The sequence below is a fragment of the Epinephelus fuscoguttatus genome, linkage group LG21, assembly GCF_011397635.1.
Source record: "Epinephelus fuscoguttatus linkage group LG21, E.fuscoguttatus.final_Chr_v1".
In the NCBI taxonomy this organism is placed as follows: Eukaryota; Metazoa; Chordata; class Actinopteri; order Perciformes; family Serranidae; genus Epinephelus; species Epinephelus fuscoguttatus.
Window position 1 is genome coordinate 2,710,613 of NC_064772.1, and position 18,065 is coordinate 2,728,677.

Genomic DNA, 18,065 nt, shown 5'->3' on the forward strand with positions numbered 1-18,065 from the left:
ATGGATCGCATGGCCACTTGGGCAAAGATGGTCTTCAACTCAACTCAACTCAACTCAAACTTTATTTATAGGGCACATTTAAAACAACCGGGGTTGACCAAAGTGCTGTACAGATTAAAAGCAGCACGGATGTTAAAAGTAACCCATACAATGCTGCAACTACTGATGACAGGGGAAGCTGGTGCTGGCCCGCAACTAAGTCTTCAAGCCCAAGAAGTCAAGGAGCCTGGTGATCCAAAAGGGCAGAACAACTGGAAGGTTCAAGCTACTTGTTCAAGGGGAAGTGATCCTGAACATCCTGAGGAACCCAATTAGATGCCTTGGAAAGTGGTATGATGATTTCCTGTCAGAGAAGAACAGCATCTCCAACACCGGTAAAACAAGTTGAAGTGGTTGAAGAAGATTGACAAGTCCGGCCTGCCTGGGAAATACAAGTGCTGGATCTACCAACATGGCTTGCTCCCAAGACTCATGTGGCTTCTCACTGTCCATGAGGTGCCTCTATCAACTGTTGAAGAGATGGAGAGGAAGTTCAACAAGCACCTTCGAAGATGGTTGGGAATACTCCCAAGCTTTACATCCTTGTGGCTCTACATAAGGTCGGGCCAGCTCCAGCTTCCCCTGTCATAAGTGGTGGAGGAGTTTAAAGTCGCCAAGTGCAGACTGTCCCTGACATACAGGGACTCTCACGACCAACTCACCAGGGAAGCAGGAGTCAGAACAAGAGCTGGCCGTAAGTGGGCCGCCAGCATGGCAATTAACCAGGCAGAATGTTCTCTAAGGACCAAAGACATCATCAGAAACTCTTGCACTGGAAGACAGGGTCTAGGTACAGCACATTTCCAGCAGTGATCAAAGTCCACCCCTAGGGAGAAGAGAACCATGACCCAGGATGAAGTCCGAAACCTTGAGGAAGAAGGGAGAAGAGCAAAATCCATCGAGCTTGCAGCTCAAGGCACCTGGACGAGGTGGAACCTCCCCAAGAGAACCATCACATGGAGTGAACTGAGGAGGCTGGAGCCCTTCCGTATATCCTTTCTACTACTAGCAGTGTATGACACCTTACCAACCCCAGTCAATCTGCACAGGTGGGAGATGAGGGAGGACCTAATGTGCAGGTTGTGTGTCGGGAAAGGAACAATGGTGTGCATTCTGTCAGGGTGCAAGACCATATTGACACAGGGGAGATACAGGTGGCGCCATGACAAGGTGTTGGCAGTGCTTGCAGACATCCTGGAGCAGGAGAGGAGGAAGAAACAATTAGCCAAAGCAAGACCACTGCTGAGCACCATCGCCTTTGTGAAAAAGGGTCAAAGACCTGTCGCCCACAGCCAAGCCAGGCAGAATCTCCTGCAGTCAGCCCAGGGATGGGAAATGGAGGTTGACCTCGGGAGGAAACTCCACTTCCTATAATTGTAGGAGGTGCAGTATCAATCCATTTAAGCAGTATATTTTTCCGGGCAGCGAATGTAAGAATATTGAACAGCCTTCTTTGATAAGAGCCTTTAATATGACGGCTGGGTAAGCCCAGGAGCAGAGCCTAAGGCCCAGGGTCAAGGTGGACATAATCCAATGGTCACCTGAAATGGTTTTCCAACAGTCTTGAAGGAGTTCCCAGAGGTGTTTAGCACTTGTTGGCCCCTTTGCCTTCACTCTGCGGTCCAGCTCACCCCAAACCATCTCGATTGGGTTCAGGTCCGGTGACTGTGGAGGCCAGGTCATCTGCCGCAGCACTCCATCACTCTCCTTCTTGGTCAAATAGCCCTTACACAGCCTGGAGGTGTGTTTGGGGTCATTGTCCTGTTGAAAAATAAATGATCGTCCAACTAAACGCAAACCGGATGGGATGGCATGTCGCTGCAGGATGCTGTGGTAGCCATGCTGGTTCAGTGTGCCTTCAATTTTGAATAAATCCCCAACAGTGTCACCAGCAAAACACCCCCACACCATCACACCTCCTCCTCCTCCATGCTTCACAGTGGGAACCAGGCATGTGGAATCCATCCGTTCACCTTTTCTGCGTCTCACAAAGACACAGCGGTTGGAACCAAAGATCTCAAATTTGGACTCATCAGACCAAAGCACAGATTTCCACTGGTCTAATGTCCATTCCTTGTGTTTCTTGGCCCAAACAAATCTCTTCTGCTTGTTGCCTCTCCTTAGCAGTGGTTTCCTAGCAGCTATTTGACCATGAAGGCCTGATTCGCACAGTCTCCTCTTAACACTTGTTCTAGAGATGGGTCTGCTGCTAGAACTCTGTGTGGCATTCATCTGCTCTCTGATCTGAGCTGCTGTTAACTTGCGATTTCTGAGGCTGGTGACTCGGATGAACTTATCCTCAGAAGCAGAGGTGACTCTTGGTCTTCCTTTCCTGGGTGGGTCCTCATGTGTGCCAGTTTCGTTGTAGCGCTTGATGGTTTTTGCGACTCCACTTGGGGACACATTTAAAGTTTTTGCAATTTTCCGGACTGACTGACCTTCATTTCTTAAAGTAATGATGGCCACTCGTTTTTCTTTAGTTAGCTGATTGGTTCTTGCCATAATATGAATTTTAACAGTTGTCCAATAGGGCTGTCGGCTGTGTATTAACCTGACTTCTGCACAACACAACTGATGGTCCCAACCCCATTGATAAAGCAAGAAATTCCACTAATTAACCCTGATAAGGCACACCTGTGAAGTGGAAACCATTTCAGGTGACTACCTCTTGAAGCTCATGGAGAGAATGCCAAGAGTGTGCAAAGCAGTAATCAGAGCAAAGGGTCAAACGAATCATTTAACATTTCCAGAAAAGTGTCCATAAGTTCTGACTTAAATTCTTTATAGAATTCACAGCTAAGGTCGTCCGGGCCTGGGCCCTTCCCTGACTGTAGGGTTTGCAGTGCCTCCAAAACCCCCTTTTTCATAATTGGTTTATTTAGTTCTTTTCTTTGTTCATCTGTTAGTTTAGGTAGAGTAAGTTTAGACATGAATTTATCAACCAGATCCTGTACTCCTGAGGGCTCCTCACTAGTATTATATATATTATATATAGAGCTTACTATAAAAATCCTTAAACACCCTATTAATACTGTTAATGTCAAATTTACTAGCTCCATTTGTGTCTTTAATAGATGCAATTGTCTGAGAGTCACTCTTCCTGTTTACTAGTCTTGCAAGGTATTTATTCGGTTTATTGCCACACTCATAGCCTTTGTTTAGCGAACCTGATACTTAGCTCGGCTCTGTGGGTAAGAAGAGAATTTAGAGATGCTCTTGTGACCAACATTGCCTTCATATTAGCCTCAGATGGATATTTAGCATACGTCTTTTCAAGATTGGATAGTTCACCCTCTAATTTCCTTTGGGCTTCCAGCGATTCACGTTTTTTACTCCTTGTATAGGAAATAATTAGGCCCCTGGCGTACACTTCAGAGGTTTCCCACAATACTGAGGGAGAGATATCTAGAGTTTTGTTTATTGTTTATTTATAAAAGATTTTAAATTCTGACTTAAAGCATGAAATAAATTTGGGGTCACTGAGTAGATGTGAGTTGAACCTCCAAGAGTTAGTAAAACCCTGTTTTTCATGAAACAGCAATTGTAAAAATACTGGACTATGATCAGAAACAGAAATAATTCCTATTTCACAAGACAGCACGGAAGATAACATTAACTTAGGGATAAAGAAGTAGTCAATTCTAGAGCTAGTTTTGTGAGCATTGGAAAGAAAGGTGAACCCTTTTAAATCAGGATGCACAGTTCTCCAGATGTCAGTGAATCCAAACTCATCACATGTATCTGCTAATGCTCTAGCTCTTTTTGAAGGGGCCCCAGTTTCTGCCGGCAGTCTATCAATAAGTGGATTCAGGTGACAAATAAAATCACCACCTACTATAGAACATTCAGTTTCAAGTTCAGCAAACTCCAAAAATGCCTTCATGACAAAATCAGTAGGGTGATTGGATGGAGCATATATGTTGAGAATTGAAATATATTTTCCATATAGCAGACCTTTAATTATAACATAGCATCCATTACTGTATTTAACACAAGATTCAAGTTTAAAGGGTAATTTCTTATTAATTAGAATACATACTCCTCTACTGTTTGAGGTGTAGGATGAAAAAAATGTCTCGCCAACCCAGTCTCGTTTAAGTGTAAGATGTTCCTGATCCTCCAGATGGGTTTCCTGCAGCAGTGCAACCTCAACACCCTCCTTTTTAAGAGAGGTGAGAATATTTTTTTCTCTTTACTGGGGGATGAATACCCCGTACATTCCAAGTACAGAGTTTGATACAAGGAATACTCATAACTAAATTAAATAGACTTTGGCATATCTCAAGTTGTTGCTAATCCTCGCTGTTGTGTATACTGATATGCCAGTCAGACTGAGCACATTGTAAACTTGTAACAAAACAGTGGCCAACCTTGGAACAAATCTATTTACAAACACTAACACTAGGTCCTTCACCGACCATACCAAGACCTTTAAACTTAAGAGCAAACAGAGAGTAAATTCAAACCCTCCTTCAGGATGCAAGACCCCTCGGCTAACCCTAAATGCAAGCATACCTTTACTTGAGCTGGCACAATTGATTAAAATTGAAGTGACTGAAAATATATGAGTCTCCCTACCACTAATGAAAAACCAAAGTAGAGTAGATTAACTCCCCAAAAGGAGGAGATGGAAAAAAAAGGAGGGGGGGGGGCTATTTGGTAGGTTATAAATCCTGATGGCATGTAAGAGATTAAAATAAACGAACAAATAAAATAAAATAAAATGACAGAAGGATAGTAAAGTAAAATTAAAGAAAAATCCCTGTTAATAAGTAAGGAAGGCAAAACGGTTGTTTTTGCTTGGCTGGCAGTAAGCAAACATTGCATGAATAACCGCTACATGCATTTCTCTAATAACTGTAACTTGTTAGATACAAATTGCCAGGGTATCCACGTGGTGCTTTTAAAGATGAATCCTGAGTCAACTCAAAATACCTTAAACAAAGTACACTTTCTGGTGAAGCAGTCGCCCTATTAGCTAGCACCTCACCCTAAATGATGAAGATGACATTCCCGTTTCAGCTGCATATTTTCTGTGCATTAGAGAGAGGCAACAAACACAGAGGCTTGCTCTGGAGAGTGAAACGTTTTAACAGTGTTATTCACCGGAAGCAGGGTAGATCATGGTGTAGCAAGCCCCCTTGATATTCTGCAGCTTCCTCCTCACCTGGTCGTATTCACGTCGCCTCTTCTGTGTTGCAGCAGCAAAATCCGGGAAAAAGTGGATCCTCGCTCCCTCAAGTCAGATATCTTTTAGTCGTCTGGCTGCATCCATCACCCATTGGTGATCGCTGAAGTTATGACCTTACTATCATAGCGTGAGAAAGCCTGGACGTCTCCGGGCCAGGGAGCCTGTGTGCGCTCTCCAATTTAATGCATCCTGCTTTGGTGTCGAGCTGCAGGATCTGGGGTATCCATGTCTCCATGAACTTTGTTGTGTTCGTCCCCTCCGACTTCTCCGGCAGGCTGATGATCCGTAGGTTTTTGCGTCGGCCTCTGTTTTCATAGTTGTGAAGGTGCTCCGTTAACTCATTAGCCATCTTTTCCAGAGCTAGCAGATGCTTTTCAGCATCAGTTGAAGCGTTTTCCACCACCAGGATCCTCTGCTCTGCCTCTCTAACGCATTCGGTGACTTCCTTCAAACTCTGAGAGATGTTGGCTTTGATGTCACGTGCCATCTTCTCTAAGTTTTCATCCATCATAAGAGCGATATTTGCCGTCATTAATTCCAGAGCTTTGGTCAAGCCCGGGTCTGCTTCCAGGCTAGTGCATTGAGGGCTAGTGTCAGCTACTAGCATAGCATCGCTAACAGGAGGAGAGGCTGCCGGAACGTCTTTCTTTCTAGTGGTGGTTTTAGGAGGCGTTTTCCCGGCAGCTTTGCTCCAAAACTGATCCAGGGACATTAACCGTAATAAAACCCGCTTTGCTTTGACTACTAATGCCAACAGAAATAATTAAAACAGGATAGTGTGGCGGAGCTCCAACAAAGCGTGGCTACCCAGGTGCTTGCATCACCGGAAGTCCTCTAGTTTTGTTGTAGTGCATTGTTGCTGTAACCTGGTACTGTATCTCAGTGTGATGTTACTGTTACTGCAGCTGAACTATTGATCAGTATAGGCCATAGGCCTAATGCATTAGCCCTCCCACCCAATTTCACCATGAGCCGCTACTGGTTTTACATAGTATATGTTAGACTTGCACCGATTACAATTTTTTGGGCCGATACCAATTTCCGATTTGCAGAGTGCCTGGACGGCCGATTCCGATTTTGGCTGATTCCGATTTCATTTTTTTCAAACCACTTTACAGCACACAAGATATTGCAGTATTTTCTGTCTTTCCTTTATCAGAACATTATAACAGAAAAAAAACATAAAATTCATACAGGGCTTTACATCTACAAAATGCAGTGTTATGGACATTCTTATTTTAACAACGAGAAAAAAGGTGCACATTTGAACAGGCTGCCATGGAACATTCATATTGGGTGCACATTTGTATAGGCTGCCGCTTCCATGAGAACGCTCCTGTCAGTAAGCACGCGGACGTGGACACGTGCATCTTCGGCACAGGGACACGCATCTGGTCAGTTTAAAGCGGCACCATGGGGCAGCAAGAGCTCCGCTCTGAGTTTAACATGGACAATTAACAACTTTCTCCTTCTCTCTTTTGATGTGTGTGCATGAATGATTAAGGTGAGAAGCCACCCATGTTTGCAGATTGTATATGCATATTTGTAATAATTGAGTGTAAAGCTATTTTTCCTTTTGTTTATTTCAGAACAACACACACACACACACACACACACACACACGCTACACTTATGAACCTCCTGCATTGAAAATTAAAGTATCCCCTCGACCCTGATTCTCTGGCCAGAATCATTTACTCCATAGTTGTTCTACCCAAACCAGTGTGTCCCTGAGGTCTCCTTCCTCACATCGCCTAAGCCGTGAGCTGCACTGTGTGTGTGTGTGTGTGTGTGTGTGTGCGCGCAGGGCGTGTGACACGCTCAGTGCAGTAGTGTTGGAGTAGAAGTAGTGCTTGTAGTTAGTGCATGCTGCATGCCGCTTCTACTTGCTACTTTCTGCTTTCAGCTACCGCCGCCGGCTAGCCCGCCGGTTTCAGGGGGTGAAAAGAGGAGCCGAGTGCGTAAGCCTCCTCTGCCAGTACACAGCCTCTCCACTGCCAAGACTCATACACGCCTCCTTGTGGCCACACACGGTAACTGGTACCCCGCGGTTCCAGGCCAAGCTGTACGGGATCAGAGTAGCAGGGGACCCCAGAGACGCGGCATGCAGGCCCACTTGTATGTGGACATGCCCTGCTGCCCGTTAACCTCTACCCCAGCTATGGGTAAATAGCCCCAGCTATGGGCAAATACTGAAGACCTCAACAGCGGACCAGGCGGAAGATGGCAGTAGTGAGAAGCACCACAACGGCTGAGAAGGTGGATGAAGGCTGCAACAGAGGGCGATCTCCAGTCATCTTGGTTTCCATGCCACTGGATCCAGATCCCTCTCTGCCAAGGACCGTGTGGTGGCTGCAGGCACATCAGTCTCCCCACATTAAAAGATACCATGCACAGGCGTCCTCCTGAAAGGGAACCCATCCTATTCACACCCCGGATACAAAGTCCTGTGGCAATCAGGAAGAGGTGACGGGGGCAGGATCATGAAGTCTGGCAGCCCCTAGGCAGTGGGTGTTAGATGTTCGTTAAGCCCTTGGATGAGGCAGAAAGAGCTTTTTGGTAGCTGCACCCATGACTGAGCAGCCCTATTAAGGAGGAGGGGAGGGGGTTAGAAAAGGCACCCTAAACATAGCCTGCCTCATTCTCCCTGTCTGGTTTACCACATCCAGAGGGGTCACCACCATGCGGTCAGAAACACAAATTACATTTTGGAACCTGGAATGTGCGGACCCTCACGGACAACCAAGCCAGTGAACGACCCGAAAGATGAACAGCCATCATCTCCAGGGAACTCCAGCTTGGTCTGGCCATCAACTTAAAAAAGACTCAAATCCTCCATCAGCCACCACCAAACAGCAGCACTCCCCCAAACATCTCCACTGACAACACCAGGTTGGAAAATGTGGACCACTTCCCATACCATGGCAGCCTCCTGTCATCTAAAGCCACCATTGATGAAGAGGTACACTACCGTCTTAGCTGTGCCAGTGGAGCATACTTAAGACTGAAAAAAAGGGTCTTTGAGAACCGCGACCTCCAGTCAAAGACCAAAATTCTGGTCTACAGAGCGGTACAGCTCCCCACTTCTCCTGTATGGGTCAGAAGCCTGGACCACCTACCGCAGGCACTTGAGAGCACTTGAGGCCTTCCATCAGAGGTACCTCCAGAGAATCCTCAGGATAACCTGGGAGGATCGACGGACCTACTCCAGCGTCCTGGAGGAGGCTGGCATCTCCACCATCACTATCATCATCGCCCAACACCAGCTCAAATGGACTGGCCACGTGATTCGGATGCCTGACAATGTCAATCATGTGGCGCGAGGGGAAGTTGACTGGTGTTTTAAATCGGCATATTTTCGACAGACCAGCTGGTTGCAGGTCATGGCCGATCACGTGAAAACTGGCCTGATTCTGATTAAATTGGTGCAAGTGTAGTATATGTTATTATATGAAGCGTCTGTTGCTCAAAATAATACAACTTTAGCTTATGAAAAGATAAGATGGAGCCCTCTCCTCTTATATGCTTTACACACAAGTGTCTGAATTGACCTGGATATGAGGCGTCCGTAGCGCCAAATAATATAATGGTAGTTTCTAAAGAGCTAAGACAAAAAAAAAAAAAAGAAAAATAAATCAGCAGCAGCGGTCATATTTCAGCAGCGGAGCACCACTGCTGCTAGTTGCATATAGAGGAAACACTGTTGCTCAATGGATTTGTTCTGTTTCGGAATACACAGTATTCTTCCAACTAGTGTTTGTGTATTTTAATATTGAGAATTTCACTTCGACAAGCTCTCTCTTTTTTGACCATACACCTGTTTGCATCCCTGAGAATAATGCCCAACAACATTGCTCAAAAAGTTGCTCTGTGTATCATTGGTCTAACAGTTGTGTTGGTGAGTCAAAATGAATGAGGGTTGCGCAATATTTGACAAACTGACAATCTGACGACAATTTTGTATACTGCGATATGTATTGCAATATACAGTGTATTGCAATAACTTGAATAGCTCTATTTGGAAAGAAGTCATCATTTGGAATTTGGAAAGGCTGTACTCATACTCGTACTCGTCGTCCTCCGCTTATCCGGGTCCAGGTTGCGGGGGCAGCAGCCTCAGCAAAGAAGCCCAGACAGTCCTCCCCCCAGCCACTTCCGTCAGCTCTTCCGCAGGAACCCCGAGGCGTTCCCAGGCCAGCCGGGTGATGTAGTCCCTCCAGCGTGTTCTGGGGCGGCCCGAAGTCTCCTCCCAGTTGGACATGCCCGAAACACCTCCCAAGGGAGGCGTCCGGAAGGCATCCTTACCAGATGCCCGAACCACCTCAACTGGCTCCTCTCGATGTGGAGGAGCAGCGGCTCTACTCCGAGTCCCTCCCGGATGTCTGAGCTCCTCACCCTATCCCTAAGGCTGAGCCCAGCCACCCTGCGGAGGAAACTCATTTTGGCCGCTTATACTCGCGATCTCATTCTTTCGGTCACTACCCAGAGCTCATAACCATAGGTGAGGGTTGGAACGTAGATCGACCAGTAAATTGAGAGCTTCGCTTTCTGGCTAAGCTCCCTCTTCACCACAACGGACCGGTTAAGCGCCTGCATCACTGCTGACGCCGCCCCAATCCGCCTGTCAATCTCCTGCTCCATCCTACCCGCACTCGTGAACAAGATCCCGAGATACTTAAACTCCTCCACCTGCGGAAGGACCTCCCCCCTGACCTGGAGTGGGCAATCCACCCTTTTCCGGCCGAGGACCATGGCCTCAGACTTGGAGGTGCTGATTCTCATCCCAGCTGCTTCACACTCGCCTGCGAACCGCCCCAGCAAGAGCTGGAGGTCACTGTTCGATGGAGCTAGGAGGACCACGTCATCCGCAAAAAGCAGGGACGAGATCCTTCCATCGCCGAACCTGACACCCTCCACCACTTGGCTGCACCTAGAAATTCTGTCCATAAAAGTTATGAACAGAACCGGTGACAAAGGGCAGCCCTGGCGGAGTCCAACCCTCACCGGGAACAGGTCCGACTTACTGCCAGCCACGCGAACCAGACTCCTGCTCCTTCAGTACAGGGACTGGATGGCCCTTAGCAAGGGGCCACCAACCCCATACTCCCGGAGCACCCCCCACAGGATGCCCCTGGGGACACGGTCGTAAGCCTTCTCCAAATCCACAAAACACATGTGGACTGGTTGGTCAAACTCCCATGCCCCCTCCAGCAACCTGGCGAGGGTAAAGAGCTGGTCCACGGTTCCACATCCGGGACGAAAACCACATTGCTTCTCCTCAATCTGAGGTTCAACTTTTGACCGGACCCTCTTCTCCAGCACCCTGGAGTAGACCTTACCGGGTAGGCTGAGGAGTGTGATCCCCCTGTAGTTGGAATACACCCTCTGGTCCCCTTGAAAATCTTGAAAATGGGGACCACCACCCCAGTCTGCCACTCCAGAGGCACTGCCCCCGATGTCCATGCAATGTTGCAGAGGCGTGTCAGCCAGGACAGCCCTACAACATCCAGAGCCTTGAGATATCCAGGACAAATCTCATCCACCCCCGGGGCTCCGCCACCTCGGAGTTGTTTCACTACCTCAGCAACTTCTGCCCCAGAAATTGGACGACCCCGAGACCCCTGTCTCTGTTTCCTCACTGCAATACGTGTTGGTGGGATTGAGGAGCTCCTCAAAGTATTCCTTCCCCCCGCCCCCACTGTAAACAGTGTGAGCAAGTTGCTGCCTCCCCCCCCGAGGCGCCGGACGGTTTGCCAGAACCTCTTTGGAGCGGATTGATAGTCTTCCTCCATGGCCTCACTGAACTCCTCCCATGCCTGAGTTTTTGCCTCCACGACTGCGGCCGCTGCGCTCCGCTTGGCCCGCCGGTACCCGTCAGCTGCTTCTGGAGACCCACAGACCAACCATGCCCTGTAGGCCTCCTTCTTCAGCCTGACGGCTCCCCTCACCTCTGGTGTCCACCAGCGGGCTCGGGGATTGCCGCCGCGACTGGCCCCAGCGACCTTGCAGCCACAGCTTGCGACCGCCGCCTCGACAATGGCATAGTGGAACAAGGCATTCCCAGCAGGGAAGCAACCCTTTTGTCTACCGGGGTAAACCCCAACGTACAGGCAGAGAGTCTGGGGGCTATCAGAAGGCCCACCCCAGCCCTCCGCCTCTCACCCGGAGCAACTCCAGCGAAGGAAAGAGTCCAACCCCTCTCAAGGACTAGGGTTCCAGAGCTGGAACTATGTGTCGAGGTGAGGCGGACTATATCTAGCCGGTAGCGCTCAACCTCTTCCACAAGCTCCGGCTCCTTCCCCGCCAGAGAGGTGACATTCCATGTCCCAAGAGCCAACTTCTGTAACCGAGGATTGGACCGCCAAGGCCCCCGCCTTGGTCTGCTGCCCAATCCACATTGCACCGAACCCTTCTGGATCCCTCTGCGGGTAGTGGGCCTGCAGGGGGACAAGCCCATGTAGCCGGTTTGGGCTGGGCCCGGCCGGACCCCATGGGCGAAGGCCCGACCACCAGGTGCTCGCCCACGGGCCCCAACCCCAGGCCTGGCTCCAGGGCGGGGCCCCGGTACCCCTCCGGGCTGGGTACACGTGTCCTTGTTTGTATCCATCATGAAGGGTCTTTTGAACCATTGTTCGTCTGGAAAGGCTGTATTTGCATGAAATATACAGTACAGGCCAAAAGTTTGGACACACCTTCTCATTCAATGCGTTTTCTTTATTTTCATGACTATTTACATTGTAGATTCTCACTGAAGGCATCAAAACTATGAATGAACACATGTGGAGTTATGTACTTAACAAAAAAGGTGAAATAACTGAAAACATGTTTTATATTCTAGTTTCTTCAAAATAGCCACCCTTTGCTCTGATTACTGCTTTGCACACTCTTGGCATTCTCTCCATGAGCTTCAAGAGGTAGTCACCTGAAATGGTTTCCACTTCACAGGTGTGCCTTATCAGGGTTAATTAGTGGAATTTCTTGCTTTATCAATGGGGTTGGGACCATCAGTTGTGTTGTGCAGAAGTCAGGTTAATACACAGCCGACAGCCCTATTGGACAACTGTTAAAATTCATATTATGGCAAGAACCAATCAGCTAACTAAAGAAAAACGAGTGGCCATCATTACTTTAAGAAATGAAGGTCAGTCAGTCTGGAAAATTGCAAAAACTTTAAATGTGTCCCCAAGTGGAGTCGCAAAAACCATCAAGCGCTACAACGAAAGTGGCACACGAGGACCGACCCAGGAAAGGAAGACCAAGAGTCACCTCTGCTTCTGAGGATAAGTTCATCCGAGTCACCAGCCTCAGAAATCGCAAGTTAACAGCAGCTCAGATCAGAGAGCAGATGAATGCCACACAGAGTTCTAGCAGCAGACCCATCTCTAGAACAAGTGTTAAGAGGAGACTGCGCGAATCAGGCCTTCATGGTCAAATAGCTGCTAGGAAACCACTGCTAAGGAGAGGCAACAAGCAGAAGAGATTTGTTTGGGCCAAGAAACACAAGGAATGAACATTAGACCAGTGGAAATCTGTGCTTTGGTCTGATGAGTCCAAATTTGAGATCTTTGGTTCCAACCGCCGTGTCTTTGTGAGACGCAGAAAAGGTGAACGGATGGATTCCACATGCCTGGTTCCCACTGTGAAGCATGGAGGGGGAGGAGGTGTGATGGTGTGGGGGTGTTTTGCTGGTGACACTGTTGGGGATTTATTCAAAATTGAAGGCACACTGAACCAGCATGGCTACCACAGCATCCTGCAGCGACATGCCATCCCATCCGGTTTGCGTTTAGTTGGACGATCATTTATTTTTCAACAGGACAATGACCCCAAACACACCTCCAGGCTGTGTAAGGGCTATTTGACCAAGAAGGAGAGTGATGGAGTGCTGCGGCAGAAGACCTGGCCTCCACAGTCACCGGACCTGAACCCAATCGAGATGGTTTGGGGTGAGCTGGACCGCAGAGTGAAGGCAAAGGGGCCAACAAGTGCTAAACACCTCTGGGAACTCCTTCAAGACTGTTGGAAAACCATTTCAGGTGACTACCTCTTGAAGCTCATGGAGAGAATGCCAAGAGTGTGCAAAGCAGTAATCAGAGCAAAGGGTGGCTATTTTGAAGAAACTAGAATATAAAACATGTTTTCAGTTATTTCACCTTTTTTTGTTAAGTACACAACTCCACGTGTTCATTCATAGTTTTGATGCCTTCAGTGAGAATCTACAATGTAAATAGTCATGAAAATAAAGAAAACGCATTGAATGAGAAGGTGTGTCCAAACTTTTGGCCTGTACTGTACATTTTACAATCAAACTGTCATGGAAATTGAAAACTTCACAACCTAAAGTATTAACCAGCAAAATAAGTATGGCATATTGCCTTTGACTAAAATTATATTGATATGATGAACTTATACTGCGAGTCTCACAATGTGACTATTGCACAAGAACGCATTGTGATAGTGATGCTCTAATGATATTGTGCAGCCCTAAATTGAATTGAATTCTATGGTTCATCATAGAAAAATAACCAGTTTTCGGATTGGATTTATGACCCCTGAACCATTTTTGCACTGCATATGAGTGACCCCCTTCAAGTTGTTGGAAGTAACTAAGTATCTTCTACTTTAAGTACATTTTAAACAAATTACTATTTACTTTTACTTGAGTAGATTTTTAGAAGGGTAGCTTTACTTGTACTTAAGTAGAATTTCATCAAAGTAAAGGTACTTTTACTTGAGTGGAATTTTTCAGTACTTTTTCCACCTCTGCTTTACCCTGGAAATCCAGAGTTCTCGCGAGAGCACAATTTGAATTTGCTCAGTGAGTCACTCTGGCAATCAGTAATGATACTCATTACCTATGCCCATGAAACCGAGCTGCACCAATCACATCGGTGTATCTGATATAGGCAGGCCAGAGACGAGCTAAACAGATGACAACAGCGCTGCGACGACGAATTCTGGAATCAGTCAGTAAACATTGCAAGATGGCTACGGATGAACACCAGTTGTTTGAAATGGCTTTGGCCACTACAATGAACGAGTTAGACTTGGCTTTTTCTCTAAAAGAGGAACAGAAGATGGCGCTCGAGTCTTTCCTTTGCAAGAAGGATGTTTTTGCTGTTTTGCCGACCAGATATGGCAAGAGTCTAATCTACCAGTTAGCTCCGCTGGTCGCTAAGCTTTGGATACGTCACCCCGTGTATTGTTCTGATTGGTCGTAGTGTTATCCGGCTGCATGCGGTGATATTTACAAATGCATGCTTGGTGCTGCCCCTCGAGTTGGGCCATTTTCATTACTCATGGCCAGACCCTAAATCTTTCTAGATTTGGGTCTGGATTTCCAGGCTACCTCTGCATGGTAGATATGTAGAACAGGACGCCTCAAGGTGACTGGAGAAATTTAACTGTAATTGGCAACTGGGTGGTGCTATAACAACAGAAAAATGCTTAAAAATGGCTAAAATACGATCGCTGTGGCTCCCCCTGTGGCCAAATGTTTGTTTTGTTTTCTAATTTTTGGTATGACTAAGTCATGGTATGGTATGCTATACATGATCACGGAAACTGTCAGTGTGTCATTCTGTCTGTCCCTCGTTTTTCTACTCACTGACGTGGTCAATCTATGTGAAACTGCACATAGGCATTGAGAATTGGCATAGGTAGAAGGTGACAAAGCTACCAATGGGTATGGACAAGTTATTTAATAACTTTTAATTTCTTTTTACACAATTACACGCCACTCAGCAACAGTTACTATACTAGATGTTCATCAGATAGTGCTGTCGCAAAATTTAAGGAAACGATTCCTTCGTCATTAAATTTAATACCATGTCCTTCAGTAACAGAGGTTTCCCGTACCGACTTTAAACTCTCCCGAATCATCTTATCGATAGCGCCGTAGGCTCGCTGCGGACAACACTCTGTAGCACCTCTTAAAAAGAAGTTAACAAAGCAAAGAAGGTTAGCTCCTCGGTACAACTCTCAGGTTAAAATGTTAAAACGTTAAAACAAATATAAAACAAATATATAATATAAAAAGCTCACGTGTGTGCGCAAGACCGTGAGACATGGGCACCGCGTTCATGTGTGTTCACATGCTTTCGCTGGTCTCGCGGGCAGGCGTGCACACTTCAGCGCGGTGCACAGAGAGGCAGTTAGAGCTGCAGGCTACAATGAGGCTAAAAACAGAGTTCAAATGACATTTTTCCAAACAACTTTTTATGTCGGGGTTTCAGGACACTTGGACCAATACGGACGAGCAATATGAAGATATTTTGTGGTTTCAATTATGTGTTTTTGGATGTTGAATCTGGGGCACCGTAAGCCTCCATTAGCTGGAGTTGTGTTGCTTGAGAACTCTAAAACTTCACCTGAGACTCCCTCGGCGGGGTGGATATGGGTGAGTAGATAATGGCTGAATTTTCATTTTTGGGTGCACTATCCCTTTAAGGAAGTCTTACTTTTAGTTAACACTCACCTATTTTTTTTCTTTTTTTTGGAACAATATATTTATTTGGTTTTCTCATTTTCAACAAAAACAATGACAATAATAAACATTCTTGACAACATTAATACGAACACATACATACAAAACAAGCAAACAAAAAAAAACAAACAGCTCAGATCAACAAACAAAGGAGGTTACAGACAACAGTCCCTGTTGCAGGGAAATCACAAAAGTTTAAGAGTCCTTGTTCAAGAGACTCCTTGTAAGATAATGGAGGAAAGATAAGGTCCAAGATCATTCAAATAGGGCTGCCAGATGTTGTAGAACTGATCTATTTTAGCATGTAGGATACTGGTAAGACATTCCAAAGGGACCAACTCAAATATAACTTTGCACCAACCATTGACAGAAGGGCCTTTATCACTAGTCCACTGTAATAATATATTTTTTCAAGCAGCAAATGTAAGAATGTTATACAACCTTTTGCTGGCTACAGTAGTTACATTCCTACTTGGGAGACCTAAAATCAAAGACAATGGGTCCATTTCTAAATCTTTACAAATATTTTTTCCATTTCACATAGAATATCAGACCAATATTTCTGGAGTTTATGACATGTCCACAGGCAATGAGTTAAGGTACATTTGAGACACAAAGGAGAAAGTGAGGGGTCAAAAGAATGTCTGCGATTCGGGGATATATGTATTCTATGCATTAGCGGACTGGGGCTTGCAGGAGGACCAGCAGGTTTGCGTGACCACTGACAATGCATCAAACATGATAAAGGCGCTGGAAGTGAACAGCTGGACACAGCTACAGTGCTTTGGGCACAGGTTACACCTGGCTATAGGTACGTTTTTCTATGTTTATTTTTAATAGATTTGTTTAGAACTCTCCTCTCCTTCAGAGAGAGAGAGAGAGAGAGAGAGAGAGAGAGGTAACAATATGTGGTTATTTAGTTATATTGTAATATATTTGTTTTATTTTGTACATATTTTCTCCAGAAAATGCGGTGAAAGTTGACAACCAGATCAGCCATGCAACAGGTGTCTGCAAAAAGTTAGTGTGCCACTTCTCACACAGTTGGAAGAAGAGGGTAGCACTGGAGCAAGCCGAGAAGTGCCTCAGCCTTCCAGTCCATGGTCTCATAACTGAGTGTCAAACTCAATGGGGGTCCAAGCTGCTCATGATTGACAGGATCCTGGAGCAGCAGAAAGCACTGGCAGAGGTCCTCTCAGATGACAGAAACACATGGCACCTAATTCTAGGGAATCAAGACCTGGATCTACTGGAATCGGTCAGCAAGGCACTGGGACCACTGCTTGAGTTCACTGATGCTCTGTCAGGGGAAGATTATGTAAGTGTCTCACACCTCAAGCCAGTACTGAGCCTTTTCAACACAACCCTCTTGACACCAAAGGAGGATGACACTGACTTGACGAAGTCCTTAAAAAAGAAAATGTTGGAGTACATGAACAGCAAGTATGAAGATAGAGACATGCAAGAGCTCCTGGATGTGGCATCCTTCTTAGACCCAAGATACAAGACACAGTACATCAGTGAAAACAGCGTCCCCATCAACAAAGCCAGACTGGTGTCAGAGATGATGACGATGGAACTCAAGGTAAATATAATGGTTAGAACGGATTAAATAGAAAACTGTTCATGCTATTTAATTGTATTATCTTAGATTTCAGTAAATGTTTAAGTTTACACTGAGCTGAACATTGTGGTCTTCATACAGTGACAATCATTGTTATATTATGATGTTGTATTATAATATTTCAACATAAAACTAATGAAATTTCTTTCTTCTCTTTTTGTCTATTTCATTCTAGAATGCTCCTGAGTGCATCAGAGAAGAAGTTCCACCCCCACCCACCAAAAAGACAAAGAAGTCGTTGGCAAGCTTCTTTAAAAGCTCCACTGCCAGTGCCACAGCACCAGTTGATCCCACTGCTGCCATAGATGCTGAGTTGAACAGCTACTGTCTTCCACACTTGACAATGAAGAGGACCCCCTTCTGTGGTGGAAAACCGACAAAATCAACTTTCCCTGGCTCAGCAACATGGCAAGAAAATATTTGTGCATGCCGGCAACCATCTCGCTCTCAGAGAGACTCTTCAGTACAGGGGGCAATATTGTAAGTTGTGAGAGGTCCTGCCTGAAACCACAAATGGTTAATAAGCTTGTGTTCCTTGCAAAGAATCTGTAGAAGTCATGCACACAAATGTTAATACATTCATGCATTCATACAATGCGAGACACACAGGCACACACCTACCTCTATTTTGTAATGTGAGAATGGCAAGATTGTTTACACTGTCCAAAGTGTCCATACAATAAGAGGTACGGATTCTCCATATGATATGTGGGACTGTTTAAACT

General features: G+C 46.1%; 1 protein-coding gene across 1 annotated transcript in view; it reads left to right on the forward strand.

The window, feature by feature from the left end:
• The window catches only part of LOC125882131 (E3 SUMO-protein ligase ZBED1-like), a 36,379-nt gene extending 18,314 nt beyond the window's left edge, over positions 1-18,065 (forward strand). Inside the window, exons 2-3 of the mRNA XM_049565835.1 lie at positions 16,682-17,301; positions 17,516-18,065. Of these exons, the coding sequence (XP_049421792.1) occupies positions 16,864-17,301; positions 17,516-17,824 (747 nt within the window). The 5' untranslated portion in view covers positions 16,682-16,863 and the 3' untranslated portion in view covers positions 17,825-18,065. The remainder of the gene's footprint in view (positions 1-16,681; positions 17,302-17,515) is intronic.